The sequence below is a fragment of the Vombatus ursinus genome, unplaced genomic scaffold (genome assembly GCF_900497805.2).
Source record: "Vombatus ursinus unplaced genomic scaffold, bare-nosed wombat genome assembly UNPS02014811.1, whole genome shotgun sequence".
NCBI lineage: Eukaryota > Metazoa > Chordata > Mammalia > Diprotodontia > Vombatidae > Vombatus > Vombatus ursinus.
This window is the reverse complement of record NW_020954589.1, coordinates 17,408,967-17,430,552: the sequence shown is the minus strand read 5'-3', so window position 1 is coordinate 17,430,552 and position 21,586 is coordinate 17,408,967. Positions and strand designations below refer to the sequence as shown.

Below are 21,586 nucleotides of genomic sequence, written 5' to 3'. Positions count from 1 at the left end.
TGTAATAAGCAGGGCTTCAGCATTTTGATATCGCTTCATCTACATGGGTAATCAGTGGCTAGCACACTGGGCTTAGAGTCAGGAAGACCTGACTTCAGATCCTGCTTTGAGACACTTACTAGCTGTGTAAATTCAAAAAGTCACTTCTTTTTGTCTTGATTTCCTCATCTGTAAAATGGGGATAATAATAATACTTACCTTCCTGGGTTGTGTGGGTCAAATATTTGTAAAATGCTTAGCACAGTACTTGGCTATAATATATGCTTGTTGCCTCCCTATCACTCTTCTTTAGTTTTTTTCCTCCCTTTTCTTCTTCTGTTCTCCTTCTCTTCCTTCCTCCCTCCTTCCTTTCCTTCCTTTCCTTCCTTTCTTCCTTCCTCCCTGTCTTCCTCCCTCCCTGTCTTCCTCCCTGTTTTCCATCCTTCCTTTTCCTGATGATCGGTAGCATGTGAGAAAAGCCCCAAACCAATGTCACTGGCACTTTACTTCTATGGAAGCAGATCTGTAGCCACCAATTTCCTGTTCTATAATGACATCCTAGCTCAGCCAGATTTGGAGAGACTTAGGCCACCTCCTCAAGGATTAAGTTTCTATATCTTGAATTCTTTTTGAAGAGTTCCTCTATTTTATTATATAATCACATTTAGATAGATCTGGGATACATCTCATTGATGTGGGTATTTATTCCCTCTGCCAACATCCCATCCATACTGCCCACAGTTCTTGTCTCTGACTGCTCATCAGTTTGCCACATGCTGTTCTCATGATGTGCTGGGAACTTTCTTCACTTTTTGTTAATGCTGTGAGGATACCAGAGCAGCACATGACCTGGACTGGCCATCAGTTATATCCTTGAACCCATCTTCATTTTCTTCACACATTTTGTAGACTACTTCTTTTATTCCATTTCTTCTTCAGAAGTCCTCATTTGTAATGTGGTAGAACCAACTCACCCCCATCATGCAATTTTCCACTGTCCTCTAAATGATTCATATGTTTAATCTTTTGGAGATAAGAGTACCACAGCTTGAAGACAGACCATAATAGTGGTAGAGTTTCAAATACTCTGATTGACAATGTCTGTTTTCTACTTGTAAGTTACTTGATTTCATCCTTTTATGATATAAAGGGACACAAGAACCCAAATTTACTTGTATGTATACATTTACAACCCTAATTACTGAAATTCAATCCCCACCCAAAATATCCAAAGACGTTTTCCATCAGTGACTAATATTTTTCTAGTGATGTTATAGAACTCAGGAGACTGAAGACCAGTACCAAGGCAGTGGTTAATATGTTCTAGTTTTTCTAATTTTTTTCTTACCGTGGGACCTAATTTCTTCAATGCTGATCTGATATCTCTCAAGTCTTAGACTTTGTAGCTTGCTATTTGTGTGAATATAATACTCAGAATTGATACTTCATGTTATATTTGTCAAGTGAGGTCAAGTTTCTGGATTCTTAAAAAGCTTACATATCGAGAACTGCAGTCATCTCTTCTGGATACTGTGAAAGATATTTTAAAACATAGCTAAAAAGCAATTCTCATTCCTTTGGAATATTTTATCATTAAGACCCTTAGTAAGACAAAAAGCTATGCTTTGGATGACAACCTAGTTGTCAAAATGCAATTTGTGTAAGTGCAGAATGAGCTTACTGGGATAAAAAAACATACTGATCAGTTTTTCAAACTAGGTTACCAACTTCCCATTTATACAGAGACAAATTCAGAAGCTGCTATGGTAACCAGAAAACATCTGCAAAACAAAGTCTGAATGCATAGTATACGAAGGGAAGTTCTTTTTATTTTCATGTACTTTAGTCTTTTTCAGGAAAAGTTATTAAGGGCAGATTTATCCTTTTTCTACTTAATTCAAAATTCTGAAATAATTTCTACAGTTCTATTTATGTCTTGCACTAAACTTAATGCCTTCTTTCCATAAATGGTGTATAACACCATCTAAACCCTCCCTGCTGCTAGGCATTCCTTCTCCTCTGCTCTTAATAATTCCCCACAGTGGCTGTTTCAAATGTTTTTCTTACTCCTCAAGGCCCCATTTGTACCCCCTTACACTCAGTTACAGCCTTTGGCCTAGTGTTCCATTTCACGGAGACTCTAGCCACCTGAAGGGAGCTTTCTTGATTCTCATCCTCAGCTTTTAGGCATCATCGCCCATTCTAGCCTTCTTCCCTTCTTTCTCAGAGGCATGAGTTTCTTTGCTCCTCACTAAGGGTAATTCTTCTCTTTCTGTGTCCTTATTCTTTTCTTCTCCTGCCTCTAGGACTTCGATCCAGCCACCCAGAGCTAGAGGTGTCCTAGGAATCATCTATTCTAGTTTTCATTTTACAAGGAGGAAGCAGAAGAAAGAAACTTAAAGACAAGAACTAAATGCTTCTATTTTCTCTACCAAGAAAAATAACTTTTGCATTGGAAATGACAGAACAAAAATGAGTAACAGGGAATTGATGGCCCAAATAAATAACGAGATAGAAAATAAAGCACCTAGGTGCCCTTGATGAATTCAAGGATCAGATGAATGATATCCTCAAGTACTGAAAGAACTGTCAGATGTGATTATAGAGCCACTGTCAGTAATATTTAAAAGATCATGGAAAACAGGAAAGATAATGCAAGAATGGAGAAGGGCAAATGTTGACCCAATTTTTAAAAAAAGAGGGAAGTGTAGGGCCTGTAAAGCCCCTTATTTAAGGCAATAAACTTGACTACAGTTCCTTGGAAAATTCTATGATAAATCATTAAAAATTGTTGGCATTTGTTGGCAAACATCTGGAAAGGGAAAAGGATGATTATGAAGGACCAGTATGACTTCATTAAAAAAAAATCATTCCAAATTAACCTCATTTCCATTTTAGACAGGATTACTAAACTCATATATGAGTGAGATATTGTGGATATATTTTACCTAGATTTTAGGAAAGCAACTTATATACTATTTTATACTTTTTTGTGGAGAAAAATAGAGTGATATTGACAACATGAAATTACCCTTAAATGGATTTGGCATGGTGGCTGAACTCCAAGAGTAGTTGTTCATGGTTCTCTGGCAATGTGGCACAAGGTCTCCAGTGGATACTCTAGGCTTCTGTACTTGGCCCTATTTTAATATTTTATCAATGACTTGGACAAAAGCACAGATGACACGCTCATCAAATGTGTAGATGATCAAAGTGGGGAGGTATAGCAAAAACACTGAATGAGAGGCAGGATCCCAGATGATCTTGACGGGCTAAAGTGTTGGGATGACTCTAAGAAGATGAAATAAATTAGAGAGAACTGTAAAGGCATAAAGAAAGCCAATTTCTCAAGTACAAGATCAGGGAGGCATGGTTAGATGATAAAAGTTCTTGTACTTTAGCAGGATTAATATAAATCAAGTGTGTGGCTTGGCAGCCCAAAATGCTGATGCAGTCTTGGACTTCATGGAGAGGCAGAGCTTCCAGAAGTAGGGTGATATGGTCATATTGTGTTTTGCCTTTGTCACATCTTGTTCCTAATAGTGTGTTCAATTCTGGGTGCCACATTCTAAGAAGGACATTGATAGACCAGAGAATATTCAGAGATAGGCAACTAAGAAAGTGAAGGGCCTTGAGTCCAGGTCTTTTTAAGCTGAAATCTTTCCCAGGTCTCTGTTTGAAGCAATGCCCATTCAGTGATTAAGGCGAGGTAAGAAGTGAGGCAAAGAATGACTTCTTTGACCTACTTTTAAAAAAAATCAGTCTGGGAGGGGAAGACCCTCAGGATTTCTGGCCAAAACAGAAACAATTGCTATTTATGTTCACTCAGGAATCAAGGCCCAAACAGTGACCACAAAGTGGGCTTGGGTTGGGACCTATTGTTGGCCAATCAATGAGAGCCAGAGTGAATTGGGTTTAAGGCGTAGTCCTTAAGAAAGAAATCTAGCCAATAAACTCCAAGATATCTTTCTAGGTTTCAGTGATCAAAATTTACATTCCTTAGGCAGAGTACCTACAGGTAAGGGTATGATACCATATGTGGACAGAGGAAAAGAAAAAAGAGGAGAGGAGGAAGAAGAAAGGAAGGAAGGAGCTGAGTTGCCCAGTTGGAACTGGTCAGTTGGGTCCCCAGTGGGGTGGCTCGTGCTGCTCACAGTTGTTGTTTGTCCTTTGTTCTCAAAGAGGGTCATGATATCAAGAAGCGGATGCCATGACTTGCAAGTGAATTGTATTTAAGTCGGGGGGGAGGCTGTGCAAGGTCACCAATCTCACTTTCTCCTCTGGAGCCATCTGGGTCCAGTGGCAAGATATAGATCAGGACAACTGGAGATGACCCCCTCAAGTATTTGAAGGTCTATATGGAGGAATTCAACTTGTTCTTGGTTCCAATGGGCAGAAACAGCAGTAACAGAGGATGAAAGTTGCAAAGAGGGAAATTTAGGCTTGATATCAGGGAAAATTTCCTAACAATTAGAGTTGTCCAAAAATGCAATGCCTTATGAGGTTTTGGTTCTCCCTCCTTGGAGGTCTTCAACAGAGGCTGGATGACCACTTGAGAGATAAGTTATCATGAGAATTTCTTTTGTGTGTACATTAGACTAAATGATTGTTGGGATCTCTTCCAACTCTCAAATTCTGATTCTGACTAAAAATACACAGAGAGACAGTGTGATATAGTGAGGAAAGCTCTATGCTTGAAATCCAGAAAAATCTGTGTTTGAATCCCGTTGCTGATGCTTGCTAGCAAGTGTGGCCATTGGCAGTGACATCCTGTCAGTTGTCTCATCTACAAAATCAGGATGCTAATGCTTATAGTATCTACCTCGCAAGGCTCTTACGAGGCTCATGATATGAGATGATATACCTAAAGCACTCTGCAAACATTTAAGCTTAAATATAGGTTATTATAATGTTCTAGAATTCCTGGAAGGAATTTCATCTCTCCAGCAGCTTTCATATGTTTTATAAATATTTTTATAAAAATTTTCATAGTAATGCTTATGCTTTACCTTTAAATAAAAGTCTCATTAGTTTCAACTAAAGGACTGACTATGCACTAGTTATTTTGATAGGAATAGAAACTGTACCTGTGACTTCAATAGTTTAGGGAACTTCTTGATGAGGAAACTCTATCAATGCAGATCAGCATGGTCTAGTCATAGAGAAATTAAGTCACTTGCCAGGACCATACAGCCAGGGTGTGTCAGAAGCAGGACTTGAACCCAGGTTTCTCCTGGATTCAAGGCTGACCTTTTACTCATTATTACACATTGGCTCTCTAAAGAATAAATAATTATTTATTCTTTCTGCAGGAAGGAATGTAATTTTGAATTTTCCCAAAATTTTCCCAAAATGCAAGTTAGAAGCAAACCATTTGAAAGGAGCTATGTAACTCTTATCAAAATGTGAGGGCCAGGGAGGCCTGAGGATGATGGGTATAAGAGGGAGTAGGTTGCAATTCATGCTAGAATTAGCTGACCAGCTGTTCATTGGACATTCTGCACAATAACCTATAAAGTACAGAAAGGAAATAGTAGCCTTATTGTGTGGCTGTGTTTGTTGACAAGAACTCTTTCATTTCTAATGCTCGAAGACATAATCTCCTTGTGTGGTATGAGTAGGAAACAAGATTATGGTTGTAATTAGCTTTGAAAAATCATGTTCCACTTAACTATTTAAAGTCTCACTGGCTAACATAGCACTAAACTTCCTTGGATGGGAAACATACTAGTTATATTGACTTCATAAGGTCAAGTCTCCCTGAGGGTAGAAACTTCATCTTATCCAAACTTTCTGTTTGCCCCTGTGCCTACCATAGTGCTCTGTGCATGTGCAGCAAGAGCTTGACTTAATAAATGAAATCTAAAGAGTTCATTCTGAGACTTCTGCATAAGGGGAGTACAAAATGTAAGTAAAATGGCCAGTCTTGCCTTGCTCCCATTATAATAAGAACAGTGGCTTCCCTTGCACTGGGTTCCACTTTGTATGGTAGTGTGAGGCCAATATCCTTCTAGAACATCTTGACTTCTTTACATCACCTGCTTTGTGTAATCAACAGTAAGTCAACATAATGTATTTGGTTCTCATGGTATAGGTAAGGTCTTCTTTTAGACTTAATAGGGGTTAAGAGATGATCAAGACATGGCCCTACCCTCTTTCATTATTATAGTCACAAATGCATGTAAGTACTGAAGATGGGCACTGAGTGTGGCCTGAGGTGTTCCTCAAGAGATCTCTTTTGATAGAGATCAGTCCAGTCCTAGAAACACTAAGTGACACTAAGTGACACTTCTAAGGTGAAAAACCAGAATTACATAGTTCATTTAGCATCTACCTTGCAGTGATTTCTCTTGGTATGATATTCTTTTAATAGCAGGCCTCCATTGGAGCAAATTGAATTTTCACTCTTTTCTGCCCAAACCTAAGGCTAATAACTAAAAATCTGAAAATTACATGGCAATAAAGGTATAGAAATATAGCCTTATTTATTGCTGTCAGTCATAGTATATGCTTTAACAGCTTGAAACTAAACTAAAATTTTGGGCACCCTGTATATCTTCATACCTGTTATAAACCCTCATGCTTCTATCATTCTTACCATCGTTTCTTTGTAGAATAAATGATGATGAGCCTCCCCTTATATCCTCCTTGAGACATTTCTTGATCATTCATCTATTTAGTACCTATCCCTCCTGAATTTATTTTGTCTTACCTTGTATATATTTTGTATTTTTTATGTGTATATTGTTTCATCAGGTAGGGCTTATTGTATTTTGTCTGTATCCATAGTGCCTTTAATAGTGCCTTGCACATAGGGGATGCTTAATAGCAATATTGACTGTCAGCATAAACAAAAAATCTATACTCCAAATCCCCAAAATTATTTTGATTCTTTTTAGGGGGGGGATTTTTTGATTTTTTTGATTCTTTTTTCATTTCTTGATCTTTCGCATCCGCTCTTTCAGATAGAGAGCTTGCCTCAGAGCCAGTCCCACTCTCACCTAGACTGCCTCAGTGACCATGGGAAAGTGCTTTGAGCCACTCTCTAAGACTAAGCCGCAGAGAAGGCATTGATTTTTATTGGTAGGGGGAGTTTCCTCATTCAGTGAAATTACAAGTCCACACCCTATCCTTGTCAATCAAACTACCAAAAGGTTATCTTATAGAAGCCTTTGTTGTTGCTTAGTTGTTTCAGTCGTGTCTGACTACATGACCTCATTTAGGGTTTTCTTGGTGAAAATACTGGAGTGCTTTGCCATTTCCTTCTCCAGCTCATTTTACAGATGGGGAAACTGAGGCACTTAACTGAGGGTTAAGTGACTTGCCCAGGGTCACATAGCTAGTAAGTGTCTGAGGCTGAATTTGAACTCATGTCTTCCTGATTCCAGGCCCAGCCCTCTACCCAGTACTCCATCAACTACACTACCTAGCTGGTCTGTTTTATAGAGCTAGAAAAAAATAATAAAATTCATCTAGATAATCAAAAGTTAAAGAATATCAAGGGGAATAATAAAGAAAATGGGAAAGAAAGGGACTTAGAAATATTGTATCTCAAACTATACTACAAAGCTGTCATCATCCAAACAATTTGGTACGATTTAAAAATAGAAAAGTTAGTCAGTGGGACAGAGTAGGAATAAAGATCCAGAAGCAAATGAACATAGTAAGCTAGTGTTTTATAAACCCCAACTACTGGGGTAAAAACTCATTATTTAACAAAAGCTACTGGGAAAACTGAAAAGCAATCTGGGAGAAATTAGGCTTAGAATAACATTTCCTATCATATGCCACAAAAAGATCCAAGTGGATGTAACATCTAGATATAAAAAGTCACAATATAAACTAATTAGAGGAACAGGGAAAGAGATACTTTTTACAAGTATGCATAAGAGAAGAGTTCTTGACCAGACAAAATCTAGTATCATAGAGATAAAATGGACAACTTTGATTACATAAATTTGAAAGATTTTTTTTTACACAAACAAAATCAATGCAGCTAAAATTAGAAGGGAAAAAATTAACTTGGAAAAAAATCCTTGTGGCAAATTTCTCTTTAAAGGCTAGATGTTCAAGATGTATAGGAAACTAATTTAAATAAATAAGATCCATTCTCTGATAGATAATCAAAAGATCTCAAGGGAAGAAATCCAAGCTATCAACAACCACATGGAAAGAGTCTCTAAATCACTAAAGCCAAGAAAAATATCAATTAAAATGATTCTAAGGTTTATCTTCTTACCCATCAGATTGGCAAAGATAACAAAAATTTATGATTGGTGGATCTGTTAAATGCTCAAACAGTTCTGGAAAACAATTTAGAACTATATCCCAAAAGTCATTAAAAGTTCATCTCTAACAACTAATAGGCCTATATCCACCAAGAAATCAAGAAGAAGGAAATTAACAATGTGTACAAAAATATTCATTTTGTTGTGGCAAAAAAAATAAAAACTGAAGGGATACCTCTCAAATAGGTAATGGCTAACTGATTTATAATAAATGAGTGTGATGGAATATTATTATGCTATAAAAATTCTGAAAGGGACAGATTTCAGAGAAACCTGAGTAGAGTTATATGAACCAATGCAGAGAACAATTTACACAGTGACTACAACATTATAAAGGAAAGTACCTTTAAAAGACTTAAGAACTCTGATCAATTCAGTGACCAACCATAACTCCAGAGGCCCAATTATGAAGCATGCTTCCCACCTCTTGACAGAAAAGTGATGAACTAGAGTTGCAGAATGAGAAATACATTTTCAGACATGGTCAATGTATGGATTTGTTTTTCTTGACCATGCTAACTTGTTAAAAGGAAGACTTATTGGGCAGGGTTATTGGAGTTGGGAAGAAGAGGTGGTAGTAATAGTAAAATAGAAAAAAAAAGAAAAAATTTATAAAACATTCAAAGAAAATTCACAGAAGAGATTAGGAGGCGATTTGGAGGGTATAACGGAAAAAGAGAGCTGGCTATGGAACCAATGTGCCTGAGATTAAAAATAATAATAATAATAATAATAATAATAATAATAATAATGATGATAACAATTAGGTAATGAGTTTCACAGTTTCATTCAGTTTCAGCAGGTGGGTGGTATAGCAGATAGAACACTTAGACCTAGAGTAAGAAAGACCTGAGTTCAAATGGAGCCTAGACACTTGATAGCTCTGTGACCCTGGGCAAGCAAAAAACAAACAACTCTCTATTTTCTTCAGTTTCTTCATCTGTAAAATGGGGATTAAAATAGCACCTACCTCCCAGGGTTGTTGTGAGGATCAAATGAGATAATATTTGTAAAGTGCCTGGCAGGCATAAATCCTCATATTAAGCATTAACTATTCTTATATACATTCCTCTTAATGTTTAGGGTCTGCAAAGTTGAGAACAAGAAAAAAATATTGAATCAAGAAATTTAAATATAATTTACATTTTTTCCCAGGAGGAAAAAATGGCATCCTCTTCTCTTTCAAATATCTTGAGAATTAATACTTCAACATCTTCAAAATTATGTCATGCCCAGTGCAGACCTCCTCAGCTAGGAAAGAAAGATATGAAAAGAGAATTATCAGCTTGGAAAAAGAGGTACAAAACCTTACTAAAGAAAGTAACTACTTGAAAATTAGGATTAGCCAAATGGAAATTTACAACTTTATAACACAATAAGAAATAATAAAATGAAGTTTAAAAAATAACTGAAAAAATAGAAGAAAATATGAAATATCTCATAGGAAAAACAACTGAGCTAGAAAATATATCAAAGAGCAATAATTTAAGCATAGTTATACTACTTTAAAGCCATGAGCAAAAGAGGGGGAAAAAAGAGCATAGACATCACATTTCAAGAAAAAAACAAACCTGCCCAGATATCTTAGAACTAGAGAGCAAGGTAGAAATGGAAAGAATTTGCCAGAAAGGATTCTGGGAGTAGGTCAGACAATTCTAAGCTCTCCAGATTTCCTCCACAAACAAGACAAAATAACACCTCAAGGTCAACATAGAGTAGCAAAAATAAACAAGAGTTGGGGCAGAACAGCCATCCTCCCGAGACAACCAAGACAACTGGAAAAGGTCCATAGAAAGATCCCAGGATGGAGGTTCCACCCCCAGTGAAATGTAAACACCTCCAACTAGCTCTCTTGAAACAACAAGTGGAGATCCCTGGTGGAAGCTTAGTCGAGAGGTATCCTGGACCTCAGCCACAGGAATTTTCATCTCCTGGACAGTGTGGGGAGTCCAGCATCTGAGCGGGGAAAAATTGAGGGAACCTGTTCTGACAAGGGACCCAAGACCAGTTGTGCTGCTGAGATATGCATTCCAAGGCAAGAAGGAACTAGCACATGGCTGGTGAATGAAGAAGCAGTGGGATGGGGACACTGCTGGCTGTGGGCACTTTCAAAAGAAGTGAGTTCTTGGTCTTGGTTCCAGGCCAGAGAGGAGAACTGCCACTGGAGGGTCCTTAGGAGCAAGAGCATTTCCAGCATAGTGTGCTGAGAAGCCCTAGCTGTAGCTTGGAGGGCAAAGGATGCAGAGGTTGGGCCCAGGACAAAGCTTAAAAAATAACAGTAAGAATGACCTGAGGCCAGAGGCACCCCCCCACACCTCAAGATTAGAGGTGATTATAATAATAAGCTGCTAAAAATTTTTTTTTGGAAAATGAGCAGGTCAAAAGAGAAAGAACTCAACCATAGACAGTTACTATGAGAATAGAGAAAACCAGACTTCATCTTCAGAGGGGAATACTGAAGCAAAAAAAAAGCTTCTCTTTACCTCAAAGAGTAACATCAAACTGTCACCTGCCCAAGAAGAATTAATAAAAGAACTCAAAAAAGACTTCAAAAATCAAATAAAAAAGATTGAAGAAAAAATTTTTAGAGTAAGAACAATCCAAGAAAAACAAGATTATGAGAAGAAAGTCAATCAACTGGAAAAGGAGATCCATAATCTTAAGGAAGAAAATGACTCTTTGAAAATTAGAATTGGCCAAGGGGAAGCCAGCAAAGTTAAAAGAGACCAAGAAGTAATAAAACAAAAGAATGAAAAAAATAGAAGAGAATATGAAACATCTTATAAGAAAAGCAACTGATCTGGAGAAGAGATCAAGAAAAGAAAACATAAAAATAATTGGACTCTCTGAAAGCTATGATCAAAAAAAGCATCTCGATACAGTAATATAAGAAATAATTTTTTAAAATTATCCTGAAGTGCTAGAACATAAGGGGAAAACAAAAATAGAAAAAATCCATCAATCACCACCTGAAAGAGATCCTTGGAGGAAAACCTACAGAAATACTTTAGGAATATTCCAAAACCCCTAGGTTAAGGAGAAAATGTTATGAGCAACAAGAAAAAAAAATAAAAAAAGGCAGAGCTACAGTTAGAATTACACCAAAGCAGTGGCTACAATAAAGGACCACAGGTCTTGGAACACTATATCAAAGAGCAAGAGATCTGGGGTTATGGCCGAAAATATCATACCCAGAAAAGTTAAGTATAATCCTGAATGGAAAAAAAATGGACATCTAATGAATTGACAGACCTTTGGGATTTTATTGCAAAAAAGACCGGAACTAAATAGAAAATTTGACATACAAGATCCAAAAGAAATATATTGTAAACATCAAAGACTAATTACAAGGGACTCACTAAGAACAAATTGTTTACTTTTTATTTGTGTAAATGTAAACCATATATCTAAAATTGTCATTAGTAATTGACATTAGTAATTGAGTAGTTTGAAAGAAGGCATAGGGTAGAGCTGAATATGATGTGATTCTAAAAAGCAAAACAATGTAGGAAAAGGCAAAAAGTAATTATACAAATGAGGTGTGAGAGGAAGAACTGATAAAGAGGAATTAGCTGGGGGAACAGGGCGGGCAGTTCTGGAACCCTGTTCTCTTCAGGAATGGGTTAAAGAGGGAACAATACATACATATCTAGAAGGGTGTACAAGTCTTCTAGATTCAGAAAGAAATAAGAGGGCAATGGGATAGAGACGAGGGAGAGGATAAGGGATGAATAGGGAATAGGATAAGGAGGGATATAGAATGGTGTGTAGATTAACGGAAATGGGATAAAGAGGGAGCAACATATAAATTTAGAAGGGTATAAAAATCTAAATTCAGAAAGAAATAAGAAGATAAGGGTATAGGGTTGAGGAAGAGGGTAAGGAAGAGATTCTTGGGGGTGTAGGTTAAAGAATAGAAGGACAAGATAGTGGGTAGAAGTTAAGTAGAGGAGTGAGGAGGGATAGGAATAAGGTGAGAAGGATAGTGAGGAAAACAGGAAGTAGGAAAATATACAAGTAATTATAGTTTAGAATGTGAATGGGACGAATTTACTCATAAAATGGAAACTGATAGCAGATTCAAATTTTGAATTGAACAATATGTTGTTTTTAGGAAATGCTATAAAAATGAGAGATACACACAAACACGACAGTCAAAGCTAAAATCAGATTTAATCAAAAGAAAAATAGGGAAACTACACTATGTGTCAGTCATATTAATCAATAGTTTTAGACTGTATAAAATATCTAGATAGCATAAAAATATGAGTGTATACCTGCCAAAACAGACACAGGAACTATACGAATATAAACACAAGTCACCTTTTATACGAACAAAGTTAGATCTAAAAAATTGAAATAATATTTATTGTGCATGGGTAGATAAAGTTAATATAATAAAAAATGACAATTTTACCTAACTAATCTATTTATGTAATACCACCCCAATTAAATTACTAAAAATTATCTTACTGAATCAGAAAAAAATAATAAAGCGTTCATTTGGAAGTGCAGAGGGTCAGGAATTTCAAGGAAACCAGGGGAAAAAGATGTGAAGGAGCTAGATTCAGTAGTATCAGACTGTAAACCATATGATAAGGTGAGAGCAGGGTAGAAGTATAAAATTGATAGTTTTGATTATTTTAAGTTAAAATGTTCCTGTACAAATAAAACCCATGGAGCACAAAATAGAGGGAATGCAAAAAAAATTGAGGGGAAAAACTCTCATAGACAGTCTCCCAGATAGAATGTGATTGGGTCGGAATATTGTTGTGGTGTAGGAAATGATGAGCTGATGGATTTAGAAAAATGTAGAAAGATTTGGACTTATAAAGGAAGATGCTATCCACCTACAAGGAAACATATCACAACTGGAAATAAGCATAATGCGGTCTTATGTATATGTGTTTGAGTGTGTATGTGTTTATATGTGTATGTTTATGGATGTATATGTATATTTGTGTATTCATGTATATGTATGTATATGCGTGTATGTATATATGCATATGTATGCATGTGTGTATCTTCATGCTTAATTGTAGCCTTCTTGAGAGGGGAGAGGGAATAAAGTAAAAATTACATGGTAGAGGATAAAAGAAAACATACAAGGAAGCAAAGAAAAGATAGACAGCTTTAAAATAATGTGTAGTATTCATTATATAGATTTTCTTGAAATGGAAAATTTATTGCTTTATATTGAATCCTCTCTTGTGTTCTGCTATGTACATGGCAAATTTTTTTCTTTTCTCATTTTGTACTTAAGTTTAAAATAAATTCAAATATAATGAAAGAAAAAAGATATGAATTGGCAAAAGATAGAGAAGGAGAAGAAGAACAAGAAGAAGAAGGAAGAAGAAGAAGAAGGAAGAAGAAGAACAAGAAGAAGAACAAGAAGAAGAACAAGAAGAAGAACAAGAAGAAGAACAAGAATGAAAGATAGAATTGGCCAATTATCTCCTGAAAGAAAATCCAAGATGAAAACCCCCTGGAAACTCCTGAGTTCCCAGGTCAAGAAGAAAATATGGCAAGAAGCCAAAAAGAAAGAGTCCAAGTACCATGGAACCATTTTGAAGATCACACGACATTTAGCAGCTACTACCATAATGGAGTGGAATGGAGGGCTTGGAATATGATATTCTGGAAGGCAAAGGAGCTAGAATTGCAACCAAAAATAAACTATTCAGCAAAACTGTGTTTAATCCTTGTAGGGAGAAAAAAATGGATCTTTAATAAAATAGAAAACTTTTAAACATTTCTAATAAAAAGACCAGAGCTGAATAGAAAATCTGACATATAAACCCCCAAATTAAGAGAAACATAAAATGTTGAAGATGCAGGAGAAATCATAAAGGATTAAACAATGTTAAACTGCTTACATCCTTATATGGGGAATTATCTTCACCATAGGTCAGAGGGAGTCTAGTTAGAAATATGGCCTGGATATGATTCTATTGTATTTGCATGAGCTCAAAAAGAAAAAAAAAAAGGAGTGGGGATGAGGTATGTACTGGGATAGGAGGGAAAGGAGAGTAAGAATGGGGGAGATTATCTCACATAAAAGGGGTACACCAAAATGAATTCCTATAACAAGGAGAAAGCAGTGGGGTGGGAATGTGGGAAGAGCTGACCGCATTTGAACCTCATTCTCATATGAAATGGTTAAAGAAGAAAAGAATACACATACATAAACAGATAAAGTTGGTACAGAAATACATCATATTCGACAGGGAAATAAGAGGGAGGAATGAGAAGAAGGATAGATTAAGGGAAGTGTTCAGAAACAAAACAAACCTGAAGAGGGGATAGGGTAAACAAGAGAAGATTAAGTGTAAGAGAATATCATGGAGGGAAATACACAGTAATAATCATAACTACAGAGGAGGATATCAGAATTGATTAGAGACCAGAGATCAATAATTTGTTGCTTATAAGAAACACACTTGAAATGGAAAGAAACACATAGTTAAAATAAAAGACTTAAGCAGAATCTATTATGTTTCAACTGATGTAAAAAAGGCAGCACCAGCAATCATGATCTCAGACAAAGCAAAAGCAAAAAATAGATTTCATTTAAAGAAATAAAGAGGGAAACTACATTTTGCTAAAAAGTACCATAGACAATTAATATCAGTACTGAATATATATGCACTTAAAGGAAAAGTTAAATGAATTGTAGAAGAAATAGATAGTAAAATGTTGTTAATGGGGGATCTCAATTTACCCATCTCAGACCTAGATAAATTGAACCATTAAATAAACAAGAAAGAAATTAAAGAGATGAATAGAATTTCAGAAAAATTAGATATGATAGGCCTCTGGAAAATATTGAATGGAAATAGAGAAGTGTGTACTTATTTCTCAGCTGTGCAAATCACAAAAATTGACCATATAATAGGGGGAAAAACCCTCACAAGAAAAGCAGAAATATTGAATTCATATTTTCTGACCATAATACAATATAAACAATATTCAATAAAGAGCCTTTGAAGTATAGGTTAAAAATTAATTGGAAACTGAACAACTTAATCCTAAGGAATGGGATGATCAAAGAAAACAAGCAGTACTTAGACGAACTTTTATATCTCTAAACTTAGCAACAAAAGAGAGAAAGAACAGATCAATGAACGGGGCACACAGCATAAAAAAACTAGAATGGCAACCAGTTAACCGCCCCCTATTAAACATCATTATAAAAATCCTGAAAGTCAAAGAAAGGATTAACACAATTTAAAGTTAAAGAAAAACCATTGAATTAATAAATAAAACTAGGAGCCGGGTTTAAAAAAAACAACAAAATAGATAAATTATTAGATAATATGATTTTTTAAAAAAGAAAGAAATTACCAATGGAAAAATGAAAAAAGAGAATTAACAAGCAATGAAAAATGAAATAAAAGCAATTATTAAAAGCTAATAAATTATTAAAATGCTAATAAAATTGACATGAATGAAATGAATATTTACAAAAATATAAATTGTCCAAATTAACATAAGAGAAAATAGAATACTTTAATAATCTGATCTTAGAAAAAGAAATTGAACAAGCCATAAATGAACTACAAAAAAAACCTAGGATCAGATGCATTTATACATGAATTCTCACTATCATTTTAAGAATAATTTCAATGCTATATAAATTGTTTGAAAAAATAAATAAAGATGGGATCCTACCAAAATATTTCTATGATACAGTATGGTCTTGATACTTAGACCAGGAAGAATCAAAACAAAGAAACTATAGACCGTTCGTTAGACAAGTGAATATTGATGCAAAAATTTTAAATAAAACATTAACAAGAAGTTTGCAGCAATACATCACAAAGATCATACCCTATGAGAAGGCAGAATTTATACCAGGAATGCAAAGTTTCAATACAAGGAAAACTACAAGCGTAGTTGACCATATCAAAAACAATACTAACACAAAGCATGTAGTTTTTCAGTAAATGAAGAAAAACCTTTTACAAAATGCATTGCCTATAACTATTTAAAAAAAAAAACCCCACTAGAAATAGGAATAAATAGAGCTTTCCTTAAAATGATAATTTAACTTCTCTTAGTCTTAGTTCCACATTTATAAAATAAGGAGACTAAAAACTACATGACCTTTATCATTCCTTTCAGTTTTAAATATATGATCGTATTTCCAAAACAGAAGTCATTATCTTTACCCTACACCCTACCTACTTCTCTATTTCTGTTGAAGGTACATGCCATCAGCCTTCCAGTAACCCAGGTTCATAATCCTGAGTTATCTGCAGCTCTCCACTCTCCTCGTATATGGTCTAGCCAAGTCTTGTCAACTCTGCCTCCATCTTTCACATCCATTCCTTTCATTTACATGGTCACCTAGTTAAGGTTCTTATCAGCTAATTCCAAGACTATTGTAATATGCTCCTATTTGGTTTCCCTGGCTCCAGTCTCTGTCTTTTCCAATCGACAAAATGATATTTCTAAAGCTTTGGTCTGACCAAGTTACTCTGCTGCTCAAGAAGTACAGAGGCCTTTCTTTGATGTTTAGAACCCTTCACAGTCTGGCTCCAATCTACTTTTCCAGACTTAACACGGATTATCCCTCTTCATACACCACCTTGCAAGCAAACCGGCTTACTTACTATTCATTATAAACAATATTCCATTTACTGTCTTTCTGACTTTGTCCAGACTGACACTGCCTGTAATGTATGACCTTGATCTCCACTTCTTAGAATTTTAGCTTCCTTCAAAACTCAATTCAAGTAATCTTGTCTATATGAAGCCTTCACAGATGCCCCCAAACTGTTAGTATCCTCTAAATTACTTTGATTTGTTTTAGTATTTAGTTATATGTGTACATGTTATTTACCCCAATAAAATGGAGCTCCTTGAAGGCAGGAACTTTTTTTTTCTTTGTATATTCTCAGAACCCAGCATACTGCTTGGCACATAGGTCACCTTTAATATATGTTTTTTGACTGATTGTCTTTCCAACTCTATCATAAGTTCTTTGAGGGTATGGACTATGTTTCATGTTTCTTTTGTATCCCTAACACCTACCATTATTGTTGAACACAAAGGAAGCACTCACTAAATGGTTAATATGAAATGACCAGAGATTTGGCCATTACTTTGATTTTACCAAAGGCCCTATTCAGTAGTTCTATGTGTACATTTGCATAACATGTGTGTTTAAATTCACATTAATCTACCTAAGTGGTACCATATGTTTTCATGCATTTAAAAATATGTGTCTGTTACAATTCTGCCTTTAAAAAGATAATCAGGAGTATGGACATAAGGAAAAAAGAAGTATGTCCTACATATATATAGGGCAGACACATAGCACATCATCAGACTGAAATGCAAGTAGGTATCTATATACAAATGATATTTTCTGAAGTGTCTAAAATGTTGTTTTTAAGAGAATAGCAACTTCCACTCCATGCAGGAAATTGTTCTAAAAAGTCAGGAAACTGTGGACATAGACTTATAAAACATAATAGTCCAGTATTTTAATTGCAGACCCCAGTTAACCTTCACAAGAATTATAATTTAGTTTGATGTAAAAATCTGATGTTTGCATTCCAGTGAAATGAATACTCAATTCCAGTATTTGTTAAAGGTCCACATTCCAATATATCAGTCTAGAAGCTGAAGACAGCTGTTGGGTTTAGTTTTGACATTATTACATTTATATCAATTGTTGATTTGACTTTCATTATAGTACTGTAGAATTTATTGTAGTGGGAATATAACAGTGAGACAAACCCCATATTTAAGTTCTGCAAATAACAGTCACTTCCAAGGCACCTCAACTCAGGTTCTAAATTTGAACTTGTGGTTTTGCATGCACAGTTATTTGCCGGCCCACGTTTGCATGCAAAATCACATGCTGCCATGGTTAGGGTATTGTTTGTTGTGGCGACAAGTAATGGGTCAAATTTTTAGCCTATTTAACTTCATGTTCTGTCTCTTTATTGCCAAAATTTTGCTAATCATCTGGTTTTGTCTACACTGTGTATCAATTATTTCCCTTTTAAAGCATATGGAATTTGGGGCTGGAAAAATATCCTGAAGTTTCTGTTAGATTTACATTCAGATTTATAAATGTCCACATTTCTTTGGCAAGGTATTATCTTACAGATGTAGATCCAAATCTATTTTCCCATTTATACCACAAAATTCAGATGCATATTGTCCTACAGAAATAAAAGATTATGCTGCTTATCTGTTATGAGTGCATTATGTACTTTGAGTTGTCTTCCTAGTAATGAAATGGGTTAGTGTTGCCTTGCCCCATTTTTGATCAACGTCAAATATTATTGAAATGGTTGACCAGTAATAAGAATGATAATAATATCTAGCATTTGTATAGCCTTTATTATATACCAAATACTGTGCTGAGCACTTTATAAATGTTACCTCTCTTGAGTATCAGAGTACGTGCAGTCTGTGGCCAGGTAGAATGGTAGAATTGTTTAGTAACCAGAGCTCTAGATTTCATCTTAAAACCCAGGTTCAAATTCCAATTGAGACTCTTAGTAGCTGTAGAACTCTGGTAAGTCACTTAAAGTCTCTGTGCTGATTCTACTATCGTTTGGTAAGTGGAGATAGTAATAGCACTTATCTCACAGGGTCGTTGTAAAGATAAAATGAAAAAGGCTTTAAAGTGCTTTGTAATCCTTAAGGTGTTATGTAGAGGGCAGATAGTATCATTATTATTATTATTGCTATTATTAATTCATATAAGCATCCAATCCATGACTGTGGACTCATTAGCATCCTTCTCCTACCATCTGATCTGACTTATCACATCTGATATTCCATTCAGTGTATCAAAGGTATTGGAGAAGACTTAAGCTTTAGGCTTTAAGGAAAAAATGTTTTTACCTTCTCCATTGCTTAAAAATATTGTTTTTGTTGTTGTTTAAAAAAATTATTTTTTTCTTCTAATGAGCTTTTCTTTGGAACTCCACTTTGATAGACTCCTATGAATCAGGCCTCCACGCGTTCCCACTGCATTTTCACAGTTCATATCTCAAGCAAGGAACCAGGCTCTGCAATTGTCCGTCATGCCAAACTCCATTTGGTTGACCTGGCTGGTTCAGAGCGAGTTGCAAAGACTGGAGTTGGAGGCCAGCTTCTGACAGAAGCCAAATATATCAACCTTTCCCTACACTACTTAGAACAGGTAAAACTGACAATGTGAGCACATAGTTCTTGCTTTAGCTTGAAATTGTTTGTTGAACACAAATATTGTTAATAAACTCTCACTACCTTTTTTTTGAGAAAATGCACATAGTACTAATTCCTTTTACATCAGATTTTATTCAAATATCTCTGGAATTATAAAACAGAATTAAGTGTTAGCTTTCTGAACTGCTGGTTGTTTCTTGGATTTGGAGTGGTTGGATACAGTTCCTTTCAGCATTTTTGCTCTTCTGTACTTCCCTGCAAACCATCTGCCACCCACCACATCCTCTTTACTTATTCATTCATCTAACACATGTTTATTTAGTGTTCACTTTGTTCGAGGTGCAGCACTAGGTGCTGTAAGAAATTCAAAGGAGAATAAAATACAATCCTCACCCTAATGGAATGTGTAGGCTAGTAGGGGAGGTAAGACATGTTTATAAATAACTATAATACAAGGCATAATGTGAAAGCATAATAAGAGAAATACAAGTGCTGTGGTATTTCAGAAATTACTTCTGGCTGAAGAGGTCATAATAATAGCTCATATTTTTATGATACTTTAGTAATAATAATAATAGCTAACATGTATCTAACCATATACTATGTGCCAGGCACTGTGCTAACTGCTTTACAATTATTATTTCATTTGATCCTTACAGCAACCCTGGGAGGTAGGTGCTATTATTATCTCCATTTTACATATAAGGAAACTGAGACACACAGAAGTTAAGTGACTTACTCAGGATCATACGGCTAGTAAGTGTCTGAAGCCAGTTTTAAACTTAGGCCCAGCAGTTCAATCCACTGTGCCACCTAGCTACCCTATATTTGCACTTTTCTCATAACACCCCTTTGAGGCAGTCAAAATATTATTCCCTTAACTATTTTATAATTAAGAACAATGGAGCTCAGAGAGTAGAAATGATTTGCCCCTTTCTTGACCCTTAAGTCAAAAAATATTAACTCTCTTTTGCAATGGACCTCAAAGGATGGATAGAATTAGATAGAGTGGAGGGGTTTTTCTAAGCATATCCTATGCGTGTTCCCAGTAGGTGAACTAATTGATAACCTGATCTGCTAGTCTGCCTGAGCCATACAGATAAATACCAATTATAGGGAAGGCAAAAACACACCTCAAGCCCTTCTGCAGTCAAGGTCATACTCTCCCAGTGACCAGCTGCATTGTTGTGGCTCATCCCCAACTCTCATCAATTCAAAGCTCACAATGACACATCTCCCATAGTTGATAAAGCTTTTTTGTTGTTCTTGTGATACCATCAGAATAAATTATTTGGTAGAAAGTAAGGAGCTATTGATGGGTTCTGAGCAAATAAATAACATGATACACTTAAGTCATAGGAACATCAATTTCACAGCATTGTGTAGGATAAATTGGAGTGATGTTAAATTTGAGGTAGTGGCATGTTTTCAAGGCAGAAATGTCCAGGCAGTAATTGGATTGCTTTTTGGATCTGAGAGTGATATGGAACTGTTGATAAAGATTTGAAATTCATCTGCATAGTCATGGTCATTGAAATCATGGGAACAGATGAAATCAATGTGACAAAATAGGGAAAAATCAAAACTGTAGGAAATTCCAGCATTGATGGGGTCAGAAGAAGAAGAATGAATAGTAGAAGAAAAAAGAAAAAATTCCAGTGAATCAAGGTCAGAGAACCAAAAAGAGCAGAATGATAATGAAAATAATAACAACTAGCACTTATGTAGTTCTTCGAAGTTTGTAAAACACTTTACAAATATTATCCCATTTAGTTCTCACAAGGCTCAGAATTAAGCATTGTTATTATTTCCATTTTACAAATGAGTAAACTGACACAGAAGTTAAGTGACTTGTCCAAAGTATCACAGATAATAAGTGTCTGAAGCTGGATTTGAATTCAGGTCTTCTTGACTCCATTTCTAGTGCCATGTCCACTGCATCACCTAGCTGCCTTGTGCCTATTATGATGCAGTAGCTGTGAGAGGAAAGAGTTTCAAGAAGAAGCATTAGTCATTAGTCTTAAATGCAATAAAGAGGTCAAGGGGGATGAGAACTGAGAAGAGGCCATTGGACTCAGAAATTAGGAGGTCATTAGTGCTATTTGTGAAATACAGTTCCAGTGGAGTGGTTGAGGTGGGAACCA

General features: G+C 35.6%; 1 protein-coding gene across 2 annotated transcripts in view; it reads left to right on the top strand.

Moving 5' to 3' along the window:
* LOC114053477 (kinesin-like protein KIF6) overlaps positions 1-21,586 on the top strand; it is a 451,087-nt gene that overhangs the window by 126,775 nt on the left and 302,726 nt on the right. The window contains exon 7 of one of the 2 annotated variants that reach the window (XM_027876575.1): positions 19,231-19,437. The exons of the other annotated variant lie outside the window; for it this stretch is intronic. Coding sequence (XP_027732376.1) covers positions 19,231-19,437 — 207 coding nt within the window. The remainder of the gene's footprint in view (positions 1-19,230; positions 19,438-21,586) is intronic. 2 annotated transcript variants of the gene reach the window in all.